Raw genomic sequence first — 15,829 nt, 5'->3', positions numbered from 1 at the left:
GTGTGTGGGGAAGTGTAAATAGTGTACAGCAGTGCAGAAGTTTGTGTATTTTCATAAATGAGTGAAATGTGTGATTTTGTAAGTGAATTATAGAAAGTGCTAAGATATAAGTCTTTTATAAGTTCTACAAGTGCATATAAGTGATTTATAGTAAGTGCAATACAGGAGTTGATACTGTTTATTGGATATTGGTTAGAGAATTATTGGATATACCTTGAGTTTGCCTACCTGTTACCTGAAAGAAAACCACTTGTGAGCGAGCCACATTGAACAATACCTGCTTCGGTATACCTAAATTATTTTACTCAGTACTCAGGGGAATTGTGCCAAATATGAGCATCAGTGTATCTGTGATGTGAAGTACAAATAATGTTAGTTGTGTGAAACATTTATATGATTTTCACTATAACCCTGATTAGTACAAGGCAGTCTGATTTACAGTACAAATAATTACCTCATACTCTACGATAATGCGTGAAAGAGCAACAGCATTTACTTGTCAAAGGGCATTTACCCGTAATCGTGATGTAAAGTGCATTTCTAAGTGTCTTAGTAAAGGAGAAATATGATTATTTACGGAAGAAGTGAGTACAGAAAACCGACGAGATATTTCTTTTCCCACACACCTACGGGGCTTAGTGGCATGGTGGTGTGGGCGGTAAATCCTTGGGTGAGCCACATGAACCGGGTGATGACTCATTTTCACGGTGGTGAGTAAGGAGTATAAAAAACGAATGGAATATTCCGCATTCCAAGGACGCTCGGGCAATGTTACAATCACTACTTAAATCAGTGCTGCCAACACTAGACGGCTTGGCCAACACCATGGCCAGTGGCCCGCGCTCCGAGCCGCGCGCCAAAAAGTGAAAAAACACTCGTCTTCAACTCATCCTTACTCATCGACGGGACCACCTAGAGACCTCGGGATATCTTCATTGGAAAGAGGAAGAGTTGGTGAGTCTTATGAACTTTCAGTGAATTCTCTAGCTTTTATAGTTTGGCAGATATAAGGGTTTGAAGTAAGGGTATTTTTTCCAAAATCTCGGAAATCACCGGTAGGGAGGCGTGTGCTGCGGCCGGAAACCCGCCGCCGGCCAAGGGTTAAGTTAACAAGGCTAAGTAGTCCATGGCCATGGTCCTATGAGTGTGGGTGTGATATCTCCTGAACCCCTCGACGGATTTCGTCTAAACTTTTGTCAGTGATACAATAGGGTTGGTGAACTGAATATGGCCAGCAAGATCAAGGAGGTTGTAGGGCAAATCCGTGTGCAAGACATGTCGGAGGCATACCGAGCAATGGTTTGAGTGAAGAGCTCGGGGCAAGAGTTCTCGGCGTTTTATTTCTTGATGTTTTAATATTTTCTTCTGGTTTCATTTTTAAACAACTGCATTTTCAGTGTAAAGACAGTAAGTTTTTTGAGGGTGACTAGATTTTACCCAGCAGTTTTCTGAATTACCTTAAATGTGGGAGGGATGATTCCATTTCTTGTAGTTCACTGGCAAAATACATCACTGTTTCTTCATACTTTCCAATAGCAATTTTAATGTCTTTTAATGTCAGCTCTTTCACTTCAACGGCTTAGCTTATGCCAGTCACCTCCAGGCTATTACATTCAACTTAGATTTTTTTTTTTTTTTTTTTTTAAATCCAAATGGAGGCATTATAAGAGCCTTCAATAACTTCTCCAGTAAAAGAAGTCTTTCCAAAGCAGATTAAAGTTGGCTGGAGGTAGTAAAAATAATAGCAAATATTCATAATCAGACTGAAAGGCTTAGTCTCTTATTACAGGCCGATATTTGAAACAGAGAGGCAACATTTCCTCAAATTAAAGTGGGCAGAGTAAAGCAATGAAGAAGGTGTTTTTTCTCATCTAGCATAATTCTGTGTTATCTGTTTCGGGATTTTAGTTTGTCTGGCACCTCTGACAAAATAATTAAAACACTCAGACCCTTATTATCACCCTTATCTGGATAAAGTCTTCTAGTGTTAGCGATCAACGGAGTTTAAATAGCCATGACAGAGGTGATGCAGACTGTATTAACACACATATGCTTCTATACTCACTCTTCTCATTATAAAAGTATGGTATTAGACAAAATAAAAGAAAAAGAGATGACCCGTTCATAAAAGAGTTAAGAGTCATCTTTAACGAGCACATTTTCCATTCAGACTTCGGTAAAGCCAAATTTTCAGTTTTTGTTCTACCTGTAATTACTGTCATCTGGCCTTGCAGTTAGCGCTGACAGCAGTATCAGTACTGAAATAAGCTATAATCTACGTTCACGTCTTACATACTGATGTCATTAACTTGTTCAATCTGTGGTTTTATATATATATATATATATATATATATATATCTATATATATATATATATATATATATATATATATATGGTATTCTTATCTCCAGACGATGTTATTTGGCAAAGGAATCTTTCGAGCTGTTGAGGGCAGACACATCCTTCATTTAACTTTTCACCACTGAGCTGAATCATCTCGGCTTTTGTTATTGAAAATGAAATACAAAACACAGTTTCGGGCTGAAGTGGTTAAAATGATGACTGCATGATGCTGACACAGTATTTATTAGGAAATTAATACAGTTTCGGTACAAGTTTCGTTTTTCGCAGCCAAGAAATTAAATCTGCATTTTCGTTGCTCTTTCTACTCTTCCTCGTCAAAATATCTCTGCTTCTACTTTAATATATCTGTCATACTTTTGATTTCATCAGTCTTAATCATAACATAAATTGTAAAGCGGCACACCGTTCTTTCTTTCCTTTGTGTGATGAACCTACCCATCATTTTCATTTTCTACTTGTTTCATATCTGAAATCCGGGGGGAATCTGTAGTGTTTTGGTTAGCACATCCAGCCTGCAGCCTGAAGAAATCTTGTTTGATGCTCGAGCCGGGCAGACTTTGGACAATGTTTCCTACTAATTTCTGTTCTCTCAGGTATGCAGTTGGGAACCCGGATGTAATTCCTATTTTAGAGGAAGATTTGGACTCGGTAAAAATTGAATTTCACTTTAAATGATTCCCGTGCAGTCAGTAAGGATACCTGAAACCCTTATTCCATTTTTCCATATCTTACATTCTTGCATCATGACATCACTTTCCTACGTTATTCCTTCTACCGTTTTCCTCACATACATCTCTTTCCTTCCTGCTGTTCGTCTATCTCTTCATTTTTCACATTTTCATCGGTTTCTCTATCACACAGTGCCTCTTAATTCCGTCTTTCACATTTCCCAGTATTTAATTATTGCAGTATGATTTAGTCTCATGTCTGTCCCCCCTATTTTTATTAGTTTTCGCTACTTGTCCTTTTTTACCTATTTCTTTTCAGCTTCAGTTTTCTATGCTGTAGTTTACTTCTTGTCATCCTTAACTCACCCTCCATATAATTCTCTCTCTCTCTCTCTCTCTCTCTCTCTCTCTCTCTCACCTCGGCAGGGAAGGCGTGGTTTGCTATGGTGTGTTCTGATCCCTGCAGGTCTCTCTCGCCGAAGTGCAGTGTGAGGTGGCTGACGGCGTAGGTGTAGGAGAGGGGCCCGCCAGAGAGGTTCACTGCAGGGGACGAGGATGACCTCACACGCCACTCCAGACTGTGACCCGTGTTGACTAGCACACCCTCCACCTGAAAGAAGTAAGTTAGGTTCTGCAACGTAGGCGAAATGAGGGGAAAATGTGAGGGTCTAAAATGTAGACATTATGTGAAAATATCATCGTCATGAAAACAGCGTTCTCAAAAAAAAAAAAAAAAAAAAAAAAAAAAAAAAAAGTAATGGAAAAATCAAGCTTTATGTAATGTAAAGCAAGGGAAAAATGGAACAGAAAAAAAAAACGAATGTGCTGTATAGTGCTACTACGATGGAGTCAAAATATTCATTTCATTCATTCATTGCCAGGCGCCATGTATCCCAGACGGGGTGGCCTAGGGCTCAGAGTTAATTGTTTTACAGGGAGGGGCACTAATCCTCCACCAACCCCACTTGACACGTAGGGATGCCAACAGCATCTGGTGTTCCCAGGCGGTCACCCATCCAAGTACTAACCAGACCCAACGTTGCTTAACTTCGCTGATCTGACGGGAAGCGGTGTACTCAACGTGGTATGGCCAATTATCATCGTAATATATACGGTATACAGGGCATATATATATATATATATAGATAGATAGACAGATAGATACAGTAGTAGATATTTACGTTTATAAGCATCTTCATCCACGATACAAAGAAAAAGTAAATTCCTATGCAATGATAATCGTTAAAAAAGAAAAAAAGAACGAGCCCAATGCTCCCCTGGTGGAATTGTATCACTGAAAGCCTTGAGGCACCTCTTGGGAATTCTAGCTGACATGCACGTCTTCTGCTCTTTACCTCTGCACCATTACAGTATCAACACTGTTTGAAATCAAGACAGGCTTGTCATGAAAGTAAACATTAAGGGTTGTGCTGTTAAAACTTAGAGCGCCGAGGTGTAGGCAGACCCCTAATCTATGACGGTCTGTTTCAAAACACATGTAAAGACAGAACTGGCTAGATTGTATTCCACTTTTACGCAATACATCAGAATCGATGTAGAAAGGTCAAATTTATTATTTTCTCACACATATTTCCCTTCATGACGTCAATCATGGATGCACATTCTGTTTTATTCTTGCTATCTCCAGACGTTTCTCATAAGCTGAATAAAAGTGTCTAGAGCTACCAAGATATAAATAAAAATACGTCATGGGATTGAAGAGGTTAATATGCCCAAAATTTTCACTCTTTTAATTCCGAATGCCTATTTACACGGAACCTGCAGACTAAACCACCTAATTTTCTTTTTATGCGGTATGAAAGGGCATGTGGTGGCTTAAGTTTTTGTTTAGAGTCTCTGATGGTCTTTAAAAAGTCGTGTGTATACAAGGTGGACCATAAGTTGGAGTATCTTGTGTGTTAAGGAGATGGTTCAGTCTATTGGTGTGAGGAATGTAGATATTTTTGTTGCCATTTGAACTTTGTAATCAACTGCAAAAAAATTGTACATAAAATAAGCAGTACATAAAACATGCAAAATTTTGACAGGAAGTAGAAAAGGATTTAGGTGAACACAGGAAACGCTGACTGATTCGTCCCCGCAAAACACAAAAATTCTCCAGGTACTGGCAAGGTGAAACATAACACATGGAACAGTCAGTGTTATCCACCCAGCAAACAACAACAATCCATTGTCGAGACTTGTTCATGATGCTGACCACAGAGGATGGGAAGCGGAAGGTGGGAGATTTAGAATCTTCGAAAACTATGAAAAATATGAGATATAATTCTTTAGATAGTGCCCACGTGAGGAACAATGAAGGGTGATCCATATACATTGCTCTTCTTGCCTCTTCGTTGACGGTGTTTTCATGTTTCTTTTTTATCTCCTTTTTATTGGGTAGATGATTACTGACTTCAAAAGACAGATAATATGTCTACGCTCCTCACATCAGCAAACTAAAGCTGTCCTGCCATCACACAAGACAGGGGGACACAATAGACGAGCCACCGTATATATGGATCAGCCTGTGCTACGGCGGCCTACGTGTGACCTATCAGCCGGAGTACCCGGAGGAGCCACCGTGACGTGTGACCTTTTCCCGCCCTCCCATGTGAAAAGGTGAGCTGCGAGTTTTCGGAGCCATCAGCATCTCGGTAAGTCCACCCCTTACAAGATCATGCCACACTTAGTTCAATAGGGTGGCTTCCATCGTTTACATGAGATGAAAATAAACAACCAGAAAGCTTTCTGTTAACTGTTCTATGAAGAGTTAAAAGGGTAGAAACTGTACCCACAATTTTATTATGTAGGTAGCATATGTACTGTACACTGCCTCTACTGTTAAATGAAGATGAATGGGAGTTATGATGGCTTGGTGAATAAGTCTGAGAGTGTGTGCAAAAACGAACTTTGAAAGAATTATGTAGAAGAGAGAAATTTATGATTATGAGAGGGATTACGCCAGGGAATTTAGTAAGGCTCAATGGTTAAGAAAGAGAGAAAGTGAGCGCCTCCAAATATCTAAATCATATAATGAGCAGGAAAGAGAATTTAGAGGATGAAGTGAGAGGAAGAGCACTGCAGCGAACGAAGGTTCCAAGTCTACTGAGGCCAGTGGTAAGCAAGAGGGCGATGACCAAAGATGTAAAAACGTCGTTGCATGACAGTAATGTGATCGCCACTCTAATGTATCGAAGTGAAGATTTAACTGTGCTGGACAATCAATCAGTACTAAGAGAAGTGGAAGTGAGTTATCCGAAAGCAGTTTTCACGGAAAGACAGGCAAATGTATGGACATTCTGGAGCGTTCTGGTGGTGACCTGTATGTGCTTGAAAGTATTAGAAGTACCCAGAGATAGTTTGGCCATGTGGAAAAAAGGAAGACGAGAGGCTGATTAGCTGTGTATGTGGATGAGATGGAGAGGGAAAAGGGAAGAAGAAGACCGGGGATTAGGTGGAGGGACGAGGTAGACAGGTATATGAATGAACGTGGTGTGAGATGAGGAGGATAGCCCGTTGACAGTGAACAAGGTGACTTGGAACCGTTCAGGATGAGGCCATCGTCGGAAAGCCGAGGTGTTTGCTATAGAATTGTACACTGGGTAAAAATTCTACAGTTTCTGCCTATACATTAGGTTAATTATTCAACTGTTAAGAGATGTCAAAGCTGAAACTCACAAAACATATAATTAAAATGTGGCTCACGGAATGGCGCGATGACAGAGTTTGGGTCCACTAGAAAATCCTGTTGTAATCAGACTTTCTAAGCCATCAGGTGTGGTAGTGAGGCTGGAAAAAAATGTGCTCAGTGTTTTACTGATTTACGAATCACTGCTGAATACAAGGACGTTATAACTGAATTGAGCGTACATACGTGCTACCCAAATCAAGTGCATTAGTGGCCTAATTTAGGACCCAATCACATCAAGAAGTGTAAATGATTTTGTTGTTCTTCATTGAATAAAACCCAACATAAGAAATATCCGTATCTATCATCTAGACTTTCACTCGCCAATCGGGAGCACAGAGGTTCAGCGACTGACTATTGAATTCGAGTGATTAGTTGCTCACTCGTGGGTGGTTCAATTAGAATAACATTTTACTTAATTCACTATTTGTACTCCGCTTCACCAAGCGAGAACGTGTTTCATGTTTTACGCGGTGTGTGTGTGTGTGTGTGTGTGTGTGTGTGTGTGTGTGTGTGTGTGTGTGTGTGTGTGTGTGTGTGTGTGTGTGTGTGTGTGTGTGTGTGTGTGTGAACAAAAAAAAGTTTTTATCTGTTTCTAATTAAATTTTGTGGAAGGGGTGAGGGTCAACCACGGGGAAGACGTATCGTTTTTGATAACACTAGGTCAAAGGTGAAAGTCACGGGGCTAGGTCAAGGTTTCGTCCAGGAAGAACGTAGACAGTTTCAGCCAAATTTACAGCAGCTTTAGTGGAAACATTAAGAGTAATACAAGAATGAGATGGTTCGATTTTGAGAACAATCGGTCCGAATACAAAGTTCGATCCGTCTGTCTGCGTATGAACCAAACAACTAAAACAGTTTTGCACTGATATGAACCAAGCTTGATGGAAGGGTTGTGGATCAGCCGTTGAAGTTAACCTGTTATTATTTAGAACAATAGAACAACGGTCACGATTACATGTCAGGATCAGTGTAAACAGTTTTTATCCAATTTAGAGCAAATTTTGTGGAAGGGTTTAGGGTTAGGTAAGAATAAAAGAATTTGATTTTGAGAACAACCCGTCAAAGTTCAAGGCTACATGGAAAAGTAAAAAATTAGTGTTAATGGTCTTCAGACAGTTTAGAACCGATTTCTACCCAACTTAGTAGAAGGTATGAGGGGAAGGCAAGAATGAAGTAGTCCGATTTTGAGAGCAGTCTGTCAAAAGTCTAGGTCAAAGGGTTGATAATAAATAAAGAAAATAAGAAAACTGAAATAAAAACTATCATGCTTCTGGAGTATATTCTGTGCGGCAGCTTCAGACGTATTGCACTGACTATTGTGGCTGGTAGCCTATTCCATTGTTCCACGGCACGAGTTGTTTTTCCCTATATTAGTGCTGCATCTCTTGAGTTTCATTTAATTCTTATTAGTTACAGAATCATTCTGTATTTCCAACGATTTTTCATATCTGACACCGTCACCTGTGTTAAGAATTTTATATATTAAAGTATTGAAATTTAAATATTTAAGTATTCGATCTTCACTGAGTCATTCCTTTTTCAGGGAAAACATATTTGGTTTCTTTAGTCGCTTTTCGGATGGCAAATTTCGCAGGGATGGGACCATTTTTGTGGTTCTGCACTGCACTCTCTCGAGCCTGTCTTCGACCATAATAAGAATCGGTGACCAGTGCTGCACACAGTATTCTAGGTGTGTATAACTAATAACATATAAAGCTTAGAAATTACATCGGACGTTTTATGATGAAACTTTCTTGCAGTGAAGCCGAGCACTTTGTTTACCTTGTTACTAGCTACTATACATTGGAGTTTTGGAGATCGTTGCAGATAACTCCTAAATCCTTCTTGTATTTTACTTCCGTCAGTGGAGTATCGAACATGCGGTATTCATATCTAATGTTTTTGTGGCCAAAGTTCACTACCTTACATTTATCTACATCAAATTTCATCTGCCATTTTGCACTCCAATGTGTTAACTTAGCCAGGCCGTTTTGTATAATTCACAGTCTGCTTTCATAATTACTATGACTCCAATTTTAGTGTCGTCTGCAAATTACGCTGCCTTAGAAGCGAGTCCATTTTCTAACTGATATAGACAGTGAAAAGAACTGGTCCTCGAACTGACCCAAGAAGAACTACACTTATTACTGTTAGCCAGTCTGATGATTCGCCATTATATCACTACCGGCTGCTTGCTGTTCCTTAACCAATAGCATAATTTAATAGAGCGCCAGTGGGCTTTTAGTTTTTCTAGTAGTATTAGATGGAGAACCTGATCAAATGCTTTCTGGATATCTAGGTAGATGACATTTGACGATATTTTTGCGTCCTAGTTATTGTATATGTTTGAAAAAAAATTTAAGCAAAGTTGCAACGTATGATCTATTACTATGAAGCCCGTGCTAATTATCTGTAATAAGATTATGTTTATTAAGGAATACGGTAATTTTATCCTAATTTTTTTCAAAAAATTTACATAGTACTGATGTTAGGCTTATTCGCCAATAATTTGTGGAGTATTTTTTTATTACTTTTTTTTTTTTTTTTTGATCAGTGATATATTAGCGAGCTTCCATTGATCAGGTACTCTACATTCAGTTAATGATTTATTGAATATTATAGTTATAGGAAAGGCAAACTGTCTGTAACATTCACACAATATGGAAGATGTCTGATCTGGGCCAGTTAATTTATTTGGGTCGATTTTCTGGAGATAATTTAGCAATTCTTGTCCTGTCAATTTCATTGATTGATAACTTATCATATTCTGGTTCTGAGAAAACCAATGGAGGGATGGGAATGTTTACATTATTAATATTATTGTGAAAACACAATGAATCATTCAGCAATGTTGCTATTGCTTCGTTATCATGGACGAGATCGCCTTCCGAGCTTATTAGAGGGTCTATGCTATCATTTACATTTTTTTTTTTTACACCTCACACAACGAAAAAATAATTTAGGGTTTGATTTTCCCCCGCGAGAAATTTTCACCTAGTAGTATCGTTTAGTTTCCTGAATAATTTGCGTACATTGCCCCTGTAATTAAAAAACATCCGGTACTGTCATGGTGATTTTCTGTACGTACTTATATTATTTATATGCTCTTCTCTTCCTACCAATGGTTTCTTCAGTATTCTTCGACATCCAGCCCGGTATATTAATGTGGTTATTTCTTAGGGTAATTCTCGGTATATTTTTTCGTTCGATAGACAGCAATCGATTAGCGAATATTTCTCACATTTCTTCGACGTTATCCGTCTGTAGCAACATAATACCGTTGGTGTTGGAAATTTCTTATATTCTCGAAGCTTTTTAAAGGTTAAGAACAAAAAGGCTATTTATGCCGGTCCTATAGTCGGTGTTAACTTCAAGACATTATCATCGTTGTTGCTAAAATTTTCACCATCACATAAATTTATGTTGTTAGGGCAATATTGAAAATATTATCGCTCGTCGGTGAATTCGGTACCTGACTAAAAAATGCGTCAACTCTCGGTACTAACAACCTATTATTACTTTGTCTGCACAAGAATTTTGCCAGTCAGTTGTCGGATTATTTAAGTCCCCCAAAATGACGCGTCTATTTATTTACCTCCTCCAAGGAGGTTATGCTTTCATCCTGTCCGTTTGTTTGTTGGTTAGTTGGTTGGTTTGTGAGCAAGATTACACAAAAACTACTGGACGGATTTCCACGACACTTAGTAGAAGAATGGGCCTTGGCCCAGAATAGACTCATTAAATTTTCGGGCTGATCCGGATAAAGGTTAGGATCCATTTTTTTTTTTTTTTCACTTTAACATTGCGAGATAGAGCATCTTTCGACATTTTCGTAAATTTTTCAGTGAATATTGCACAGATCTTGATGAAAAAAAAAAAAAAATCAGGCATATTTAGGATGTTGGTATCTACGAATGTGTACAGTTTGACGCTGATCCATATAAAACTCCCGATGTAGTGGATTTAAATGTATTTATATGGGGTAGTCTTTTTCCAACTGCATGTTGGACTTTGGCGGAGGTATACGCTCTACTGAGTGCCATTGTAGTTTAAATGTAGTATAGTTTTGTAGCAATACTTATCCAATAGTGCTTGTCACGAGGGCTTAACCATGCTTCTGTAATCATAACTGTCGGTAGTTGTATAAATAACTAGAAAGCCTCAGAGAGCGCATACCTCCGCCAATGCCATTTCCACTAAAAAGGATCCGGATCCGTGGATATAGGATCCAGATTCAGGTCTGCTCCAAAATTTAGTAAATTCTTTCCTGGTCTATGGCCCACCTTTCCACAATATTTCATTAATATTAACTGAGAACTTTTTGAGATATTGTACGAGACGCTCCGGATCCGGATGCGGCCCAAAATTTAAGAACTTCTTCCTTAGCCCATGGACCACCTTTTCACAAAATTTCTTCAAAATCCGTTCATAACTTTTTTAATAATCCTGCTAACAGACAGAGAGACAAACAGACAAACCGACCAATGCGGGAGAAATCATAACTTCCTTGGTGAAGGTAATTAATTCGTCTCACTTTGAAATAAAGGTCCTAGTATTCAAATACATAATATTCATTGTACAGATAAATCTAGTAAAGCTGTAAGGCACACCAAAATGAGCACTGTTTAATCATTTTAACCCTCAGACGATGTACACAAGGAATAAAAAGGATTGGTGCACTATATGCATGAAAGACGACTCCACAGAACGATGGAGAATGAAGTGTTTGTGGCCGACATACCACACGTTGGTATCCCTACCGCTAGGTGCATATCATATATTGCCAGCCAATGAAATATCGTTAACATATACAGCAGTAAATATTATATGTTTAGAAAAACATATTTTCATACTCAATGAGCCATTGAGAATTCCGCATGACAGACAAATATAACTCTGCGTAACAAAGTATTTGTTTATTCATTTTTTTTTTTTGGTCTTGCTAGACTCAGTTTTCCAGACTGATTCCAATGATGTATGTTTTGTTTGTCTATCTCTAGGTTATTGTCAACAATTGACAATTGTTTATTTGCATTCTTGTTACCACGCGCCGATGTGATGGCTGACTTATCGCTTACCATGTCACACACACACACACACACGCCATCTGCACCCATGCAGGTGTTGCTGATATGACCATTTATTGTGTCGTGCAACGTGGATCGGGTCAGTTCACTTGATGAGCTAGTCTCACTTTGTTAGTTCGGCTGGTAGGTGTGTTTCTGAGCTGTTCCTAAAGATGTTTCTATTGATGAGAATGACCAGTAGATGTACTTGCAAGCTGTCAACTGATACACTTTGTTAGGTATGTGGAGAATATATTGGACCAAAGATGATCAAACACAAAATCCATCTTGATGCCAACTTTGCCCGTACAAATAAAGCATATTTTGACGTGGCAATGAGAGATCAAGGTTGGGCTCCGCATTACACTTGTGGTAGCTGTCGCTCTGCGCTTGAAGCTTGGCTACGAGGAGCGAGAAAGAAGATGCCTTTTGGAATTCTGAGAGTGTGACAGAGCCTTCGAATCACCATGATGATTGTTTTCTTTGCACGGTTGACATAAGTGATGCAAAGAGCATTATTGGCAAAAAGAACATTGTAAATCTAAATTTGCCTTCTTCGATCTCTCTGGTGCCTCACAATGATGAGCTGGCGATTCCTGTCCCTCCTGCGGACATCTGACCATGAGGACATCGTCAATGATGGAGGGGAAAGTGATGATGAACCGTATGTTGGAGAATGTTCTGGAGACATTCCACACTTTCCCAATCAGCGAGAACTGGATTTAGGACTCACCAAGTCCAATGCTGAGCTGCTGGCATCACATCTAAGTGAATGAAACTTGGATCCCAGTTGCAAGTTGAGTTATAGGAATTGCCATGGCAAGTTTGCATCCTGCTTTAAGTTTTGTGAAGAAACCTCGTCGTGTTATTGCTTTGATGTTAGGGGTTTGTTCCAAGCCATGGCAGTGGATTACAAGGCCTCAGAATGGGGACTCTTCATAGACAGTTCCGAGAAGAGCCTAAAACCTGTACTTTTGCATAAAGGCAACGAGCTCCCATCAATTCGAGTTGCACAATCTGTGGAAACAAAAGAAGGCCATGAGAATGTGAAGATTTGTCTGATAGAGATCAAGTACTCAGATCACAACTAGGAGGTTTGTGGGGATATCAAAATGACTTCGTTCCTACTTGGAATGCAAGGCAGTAATACAAAGTACCGGTACTCATGTTTTTTATGCTTGTGGGACAGCTAGAGCAATGCAGAACATTTCGTGAGGAAAGACTGGCCTCTCAGAGAGAGTCTCACATCAAGCTCGTGCAACGTTCTGAGAGCTCCACTGATCTCCAGAGAGAACGTATTGCTACCGTTGCAACACACAAAATTTGGTCTAGTGAAACAATTCGTGAAAGCCATTGACAAGGATGGTGATGCATTTTTGCATATCCTATCCATGTTTCCCAAGTCAAGAATGAAAAAGGGGGTAGCTGGCATATTCACCAGGCCGCAAGTTTGAAGAATGCTTGCAATCGTGAACTCCAGGGTAAAATGACCGATGATGAAGAGCATGCTTGGAATGCTTTCAGAGGGGTTGTGGAAGGTTTTCTTGGCAACCAGAGGAGACCAGATTCTGTACAGCTCGTCAATGACCTTATCGGCGGATTTAACTGGCTTGGATGCAGAATGTCAATCAAATTGCACTATCTGCATTCCCACCCTGATTTCTTCAAAAGCAACTTGGGCGCAGTCAGCGAGGAGCTTGGCGAACGGTTCCACCAAGTCATTATGCTGATGGAAACCAGATATCAGGGCAGGTGGAACGAGGCGATGATGGGCAATTACGTTTGGGGATTGTTGCGCAATTGTCATCACATTTACAGAAGAAAGTCAAGATCAAAAGTGGATTTCTAGATATTATGTGCCCTGCATTCCTTGTGATGTTACTCTCTGCTCATTTTCTAGTTATATTCATAATATACACCCGGAAGTATATAAATTCTTTGACATTCTCAACATTCTCGAAACGGTAACAAGTTCCAGTTCCTGTCCTTGTACGGTACATATGTTGTTGAATAATTCCTGTAACTCTAGATTTACACAAAAACAAATAGCATATTCGGAATCTACGCACTGATACTGAACAGAAATGATGTAGAAATCAACATAAACAAAAAATTTATATAAGTTCGTTACACAGTGTAATTGGAGGGTAACGTGGTTCACATAATTGGCAATGCATATTGGCGTGTCTGTGTGTGCTGATAATGCTAATGAATGTATAAGGTAGGCATGGCAAGCATCAGATCCACTGTCCACCGATACTTTATTTCACCTTGTGTGCATTCCTGTGAGATGCTGATGACCTTGCAGTTCCTCTCTCCACTAAGCCTCTGATTTTCTACTTGCACCCAAAGTGAAGTCAGATGCACCTGATTATCCTGGTGAGCTGATCTTTCCCCATTTATCCAACCCCCATTGATCTTAGGGATTTCATTATTAACAGCTACACCATTAACTGTCACTCTTTCCACCTCTCTGTCACTACCAAAAGCAAACCTAACACTAATCGAGAATCATACCTAACCTAGTCTTTCCTACCCTATTGAGGTGAAGGATGCTTCTACCATACAAACTCCTGTCGTGACTAAAACTGTCCCAAACATCAACAAACATCACACCCTCCTTTCTACACAGACCTTCCAGCATACTACTAACTGCTATAATTCTGCTGAGAATTACAGAACCAACATCCGGTCTTGGCAACTAATCACAGACAACTACCTTCCTAGAACTTCATAATAAGGTTCCTATACATCCTCAAATCCTCAAAGAAGCATAGTGACCTAATATTTAAATTACTACAATGTGGCTTACTTGAAAAAATTTGAAAAAAAAAAAAAAAAAATCTATGTGACATTTTAGATGACACAGAGGCCAGAAAAAACATGGGAAGAAAACTGAGCAGCATAACAGAATTAGCAAGTGCTGCCACAGAAGGTAGTATTCTCTCACCAACATTTTCCATAATATACAACAGAGATATACCACAATCTACCCACAGAAACACAGATATGGCATGTGTGGATGATATTGCACAAATTTTAACATATCAAGGAAATTCATGTAGAATGATGGTCCAGTGTGTACTGGAAGAGAAATAGAGATTGAATAAACTTGACTGCCAATGGAAAATACAAAAAACATGACTGAAATGAAAATTGTACCAACAGCACAAAATAAATAAGAAAATATTATAACAGATGGTGAAAAAACTGGAGCATAATAGTAAGGGGACAATTTTTGGACTTAAAAGTAAGCAAAAGGGGAATAACTTTGACATAAAGAATAAAATCAAGGCAACAAGGCATTAGCAAAAGTATTAAGCTCCGAAAATTTTCCAACAAATATTAAGATCGATTTACATATCTATCTATCTATAGTCAGACGCCATGATCCCGTAAGAGGTGGCCATGTGTCTCATAGCTAGTTGTTTTAAGGGGAAGGGCACTAACTCTCTGCCAACCTACTTGCTGACACATAGGAAACACTTATGGATTGGTTATATGGTTACCATACAGCATTGTAAATGGTTTTCTGGAGTACAGGAAACCATTAGGCTTTACATTCAATGTAAAGCCATCTGAAAAAGAAAGATGAGTGATAAAAAATGACAGAAAAGATGGAAGAAACATGAAAAGAAGGGGGCAGACACAGGAAAAAAAATGATAAAGGTGAAGGAAGAAGTAGGTAGCACTAAATCAAATGAGTGGAAGATGATTGTCATCACTTACCACCATTTATTAAGATACAATTAATAAAAAACATTGATTCATCCAATTATAGAATATCCAGTTGTCCCTCTACAATTATTATCAAACAAACAAATGAAAACATTACAAAGTCTTGTATAACAAGTACCCAGAGTTGCTTTAACCCCTCTATGGCCACTGGTGTCGAACGACGTTTTTTTCATAGCATGGCCACCGGCGTCAATGCAGCGAGACTTGTAAAAAAAACTGCAAACATTTCTAGGAAGTGAATGAACGTCTAGGACATCCTGAGACTATCCTACACTACACTCCCACACACCCTCTCTGTC

The 15,829-nt window shown here is 39.1% G+C and overlaps 1 protein-coding gene and 1 non-coding gene across 2 annotated transcripts in view; both read right to left on the bottom strand.

The window, feature by feature from the left end:
- Positions 1–15,829, bottom strand: part of LOC145414077 (carbonic anhydrase-related protein 10-like) — a 411,901-nt gene that overhangs the window by 69,881 nt on the left and 326,191 nt on the right. The window contains exon 4 of the mRNA XM_080283641.1: positions 3,451–3,642. Within this exon, the coding sequence (XP_080139767.1) occupies positions 3,451–3,642 (192 nt within the window). The remainder of the gene's footprint in view (positions 1–3,450; positions 3,643–15,829) is intronic.
- On the bottom strand, positions 4,012–4,131 carry LOC145414325 (5S ribosomal RNA). The gene has a single exon (XR_013899864.1). It is a non-coding gene; the product is annotated as a 5S ribosomal RNA (ribosomal RNA).

Source organism: Coenobita brevimanus, chromosome 98 (genome assembly GCF_032717465.1).
Source record: "Coenobita brevimanus isolate Jiangsu-jjx chromosome 98, ASM3271746v2, whole genome shotgun sequence".
In the NCBI taxonomy this organism is placed as follows: Eukaryota; Metazoa; Arthropoda; class Malacostraca; order Decapoda; family Coenobitidae; genus Coenobita; species Coenobita brevimanus.
This window is presented reverse-complemented; position numbering and strand designations above follow the sequence as displayed.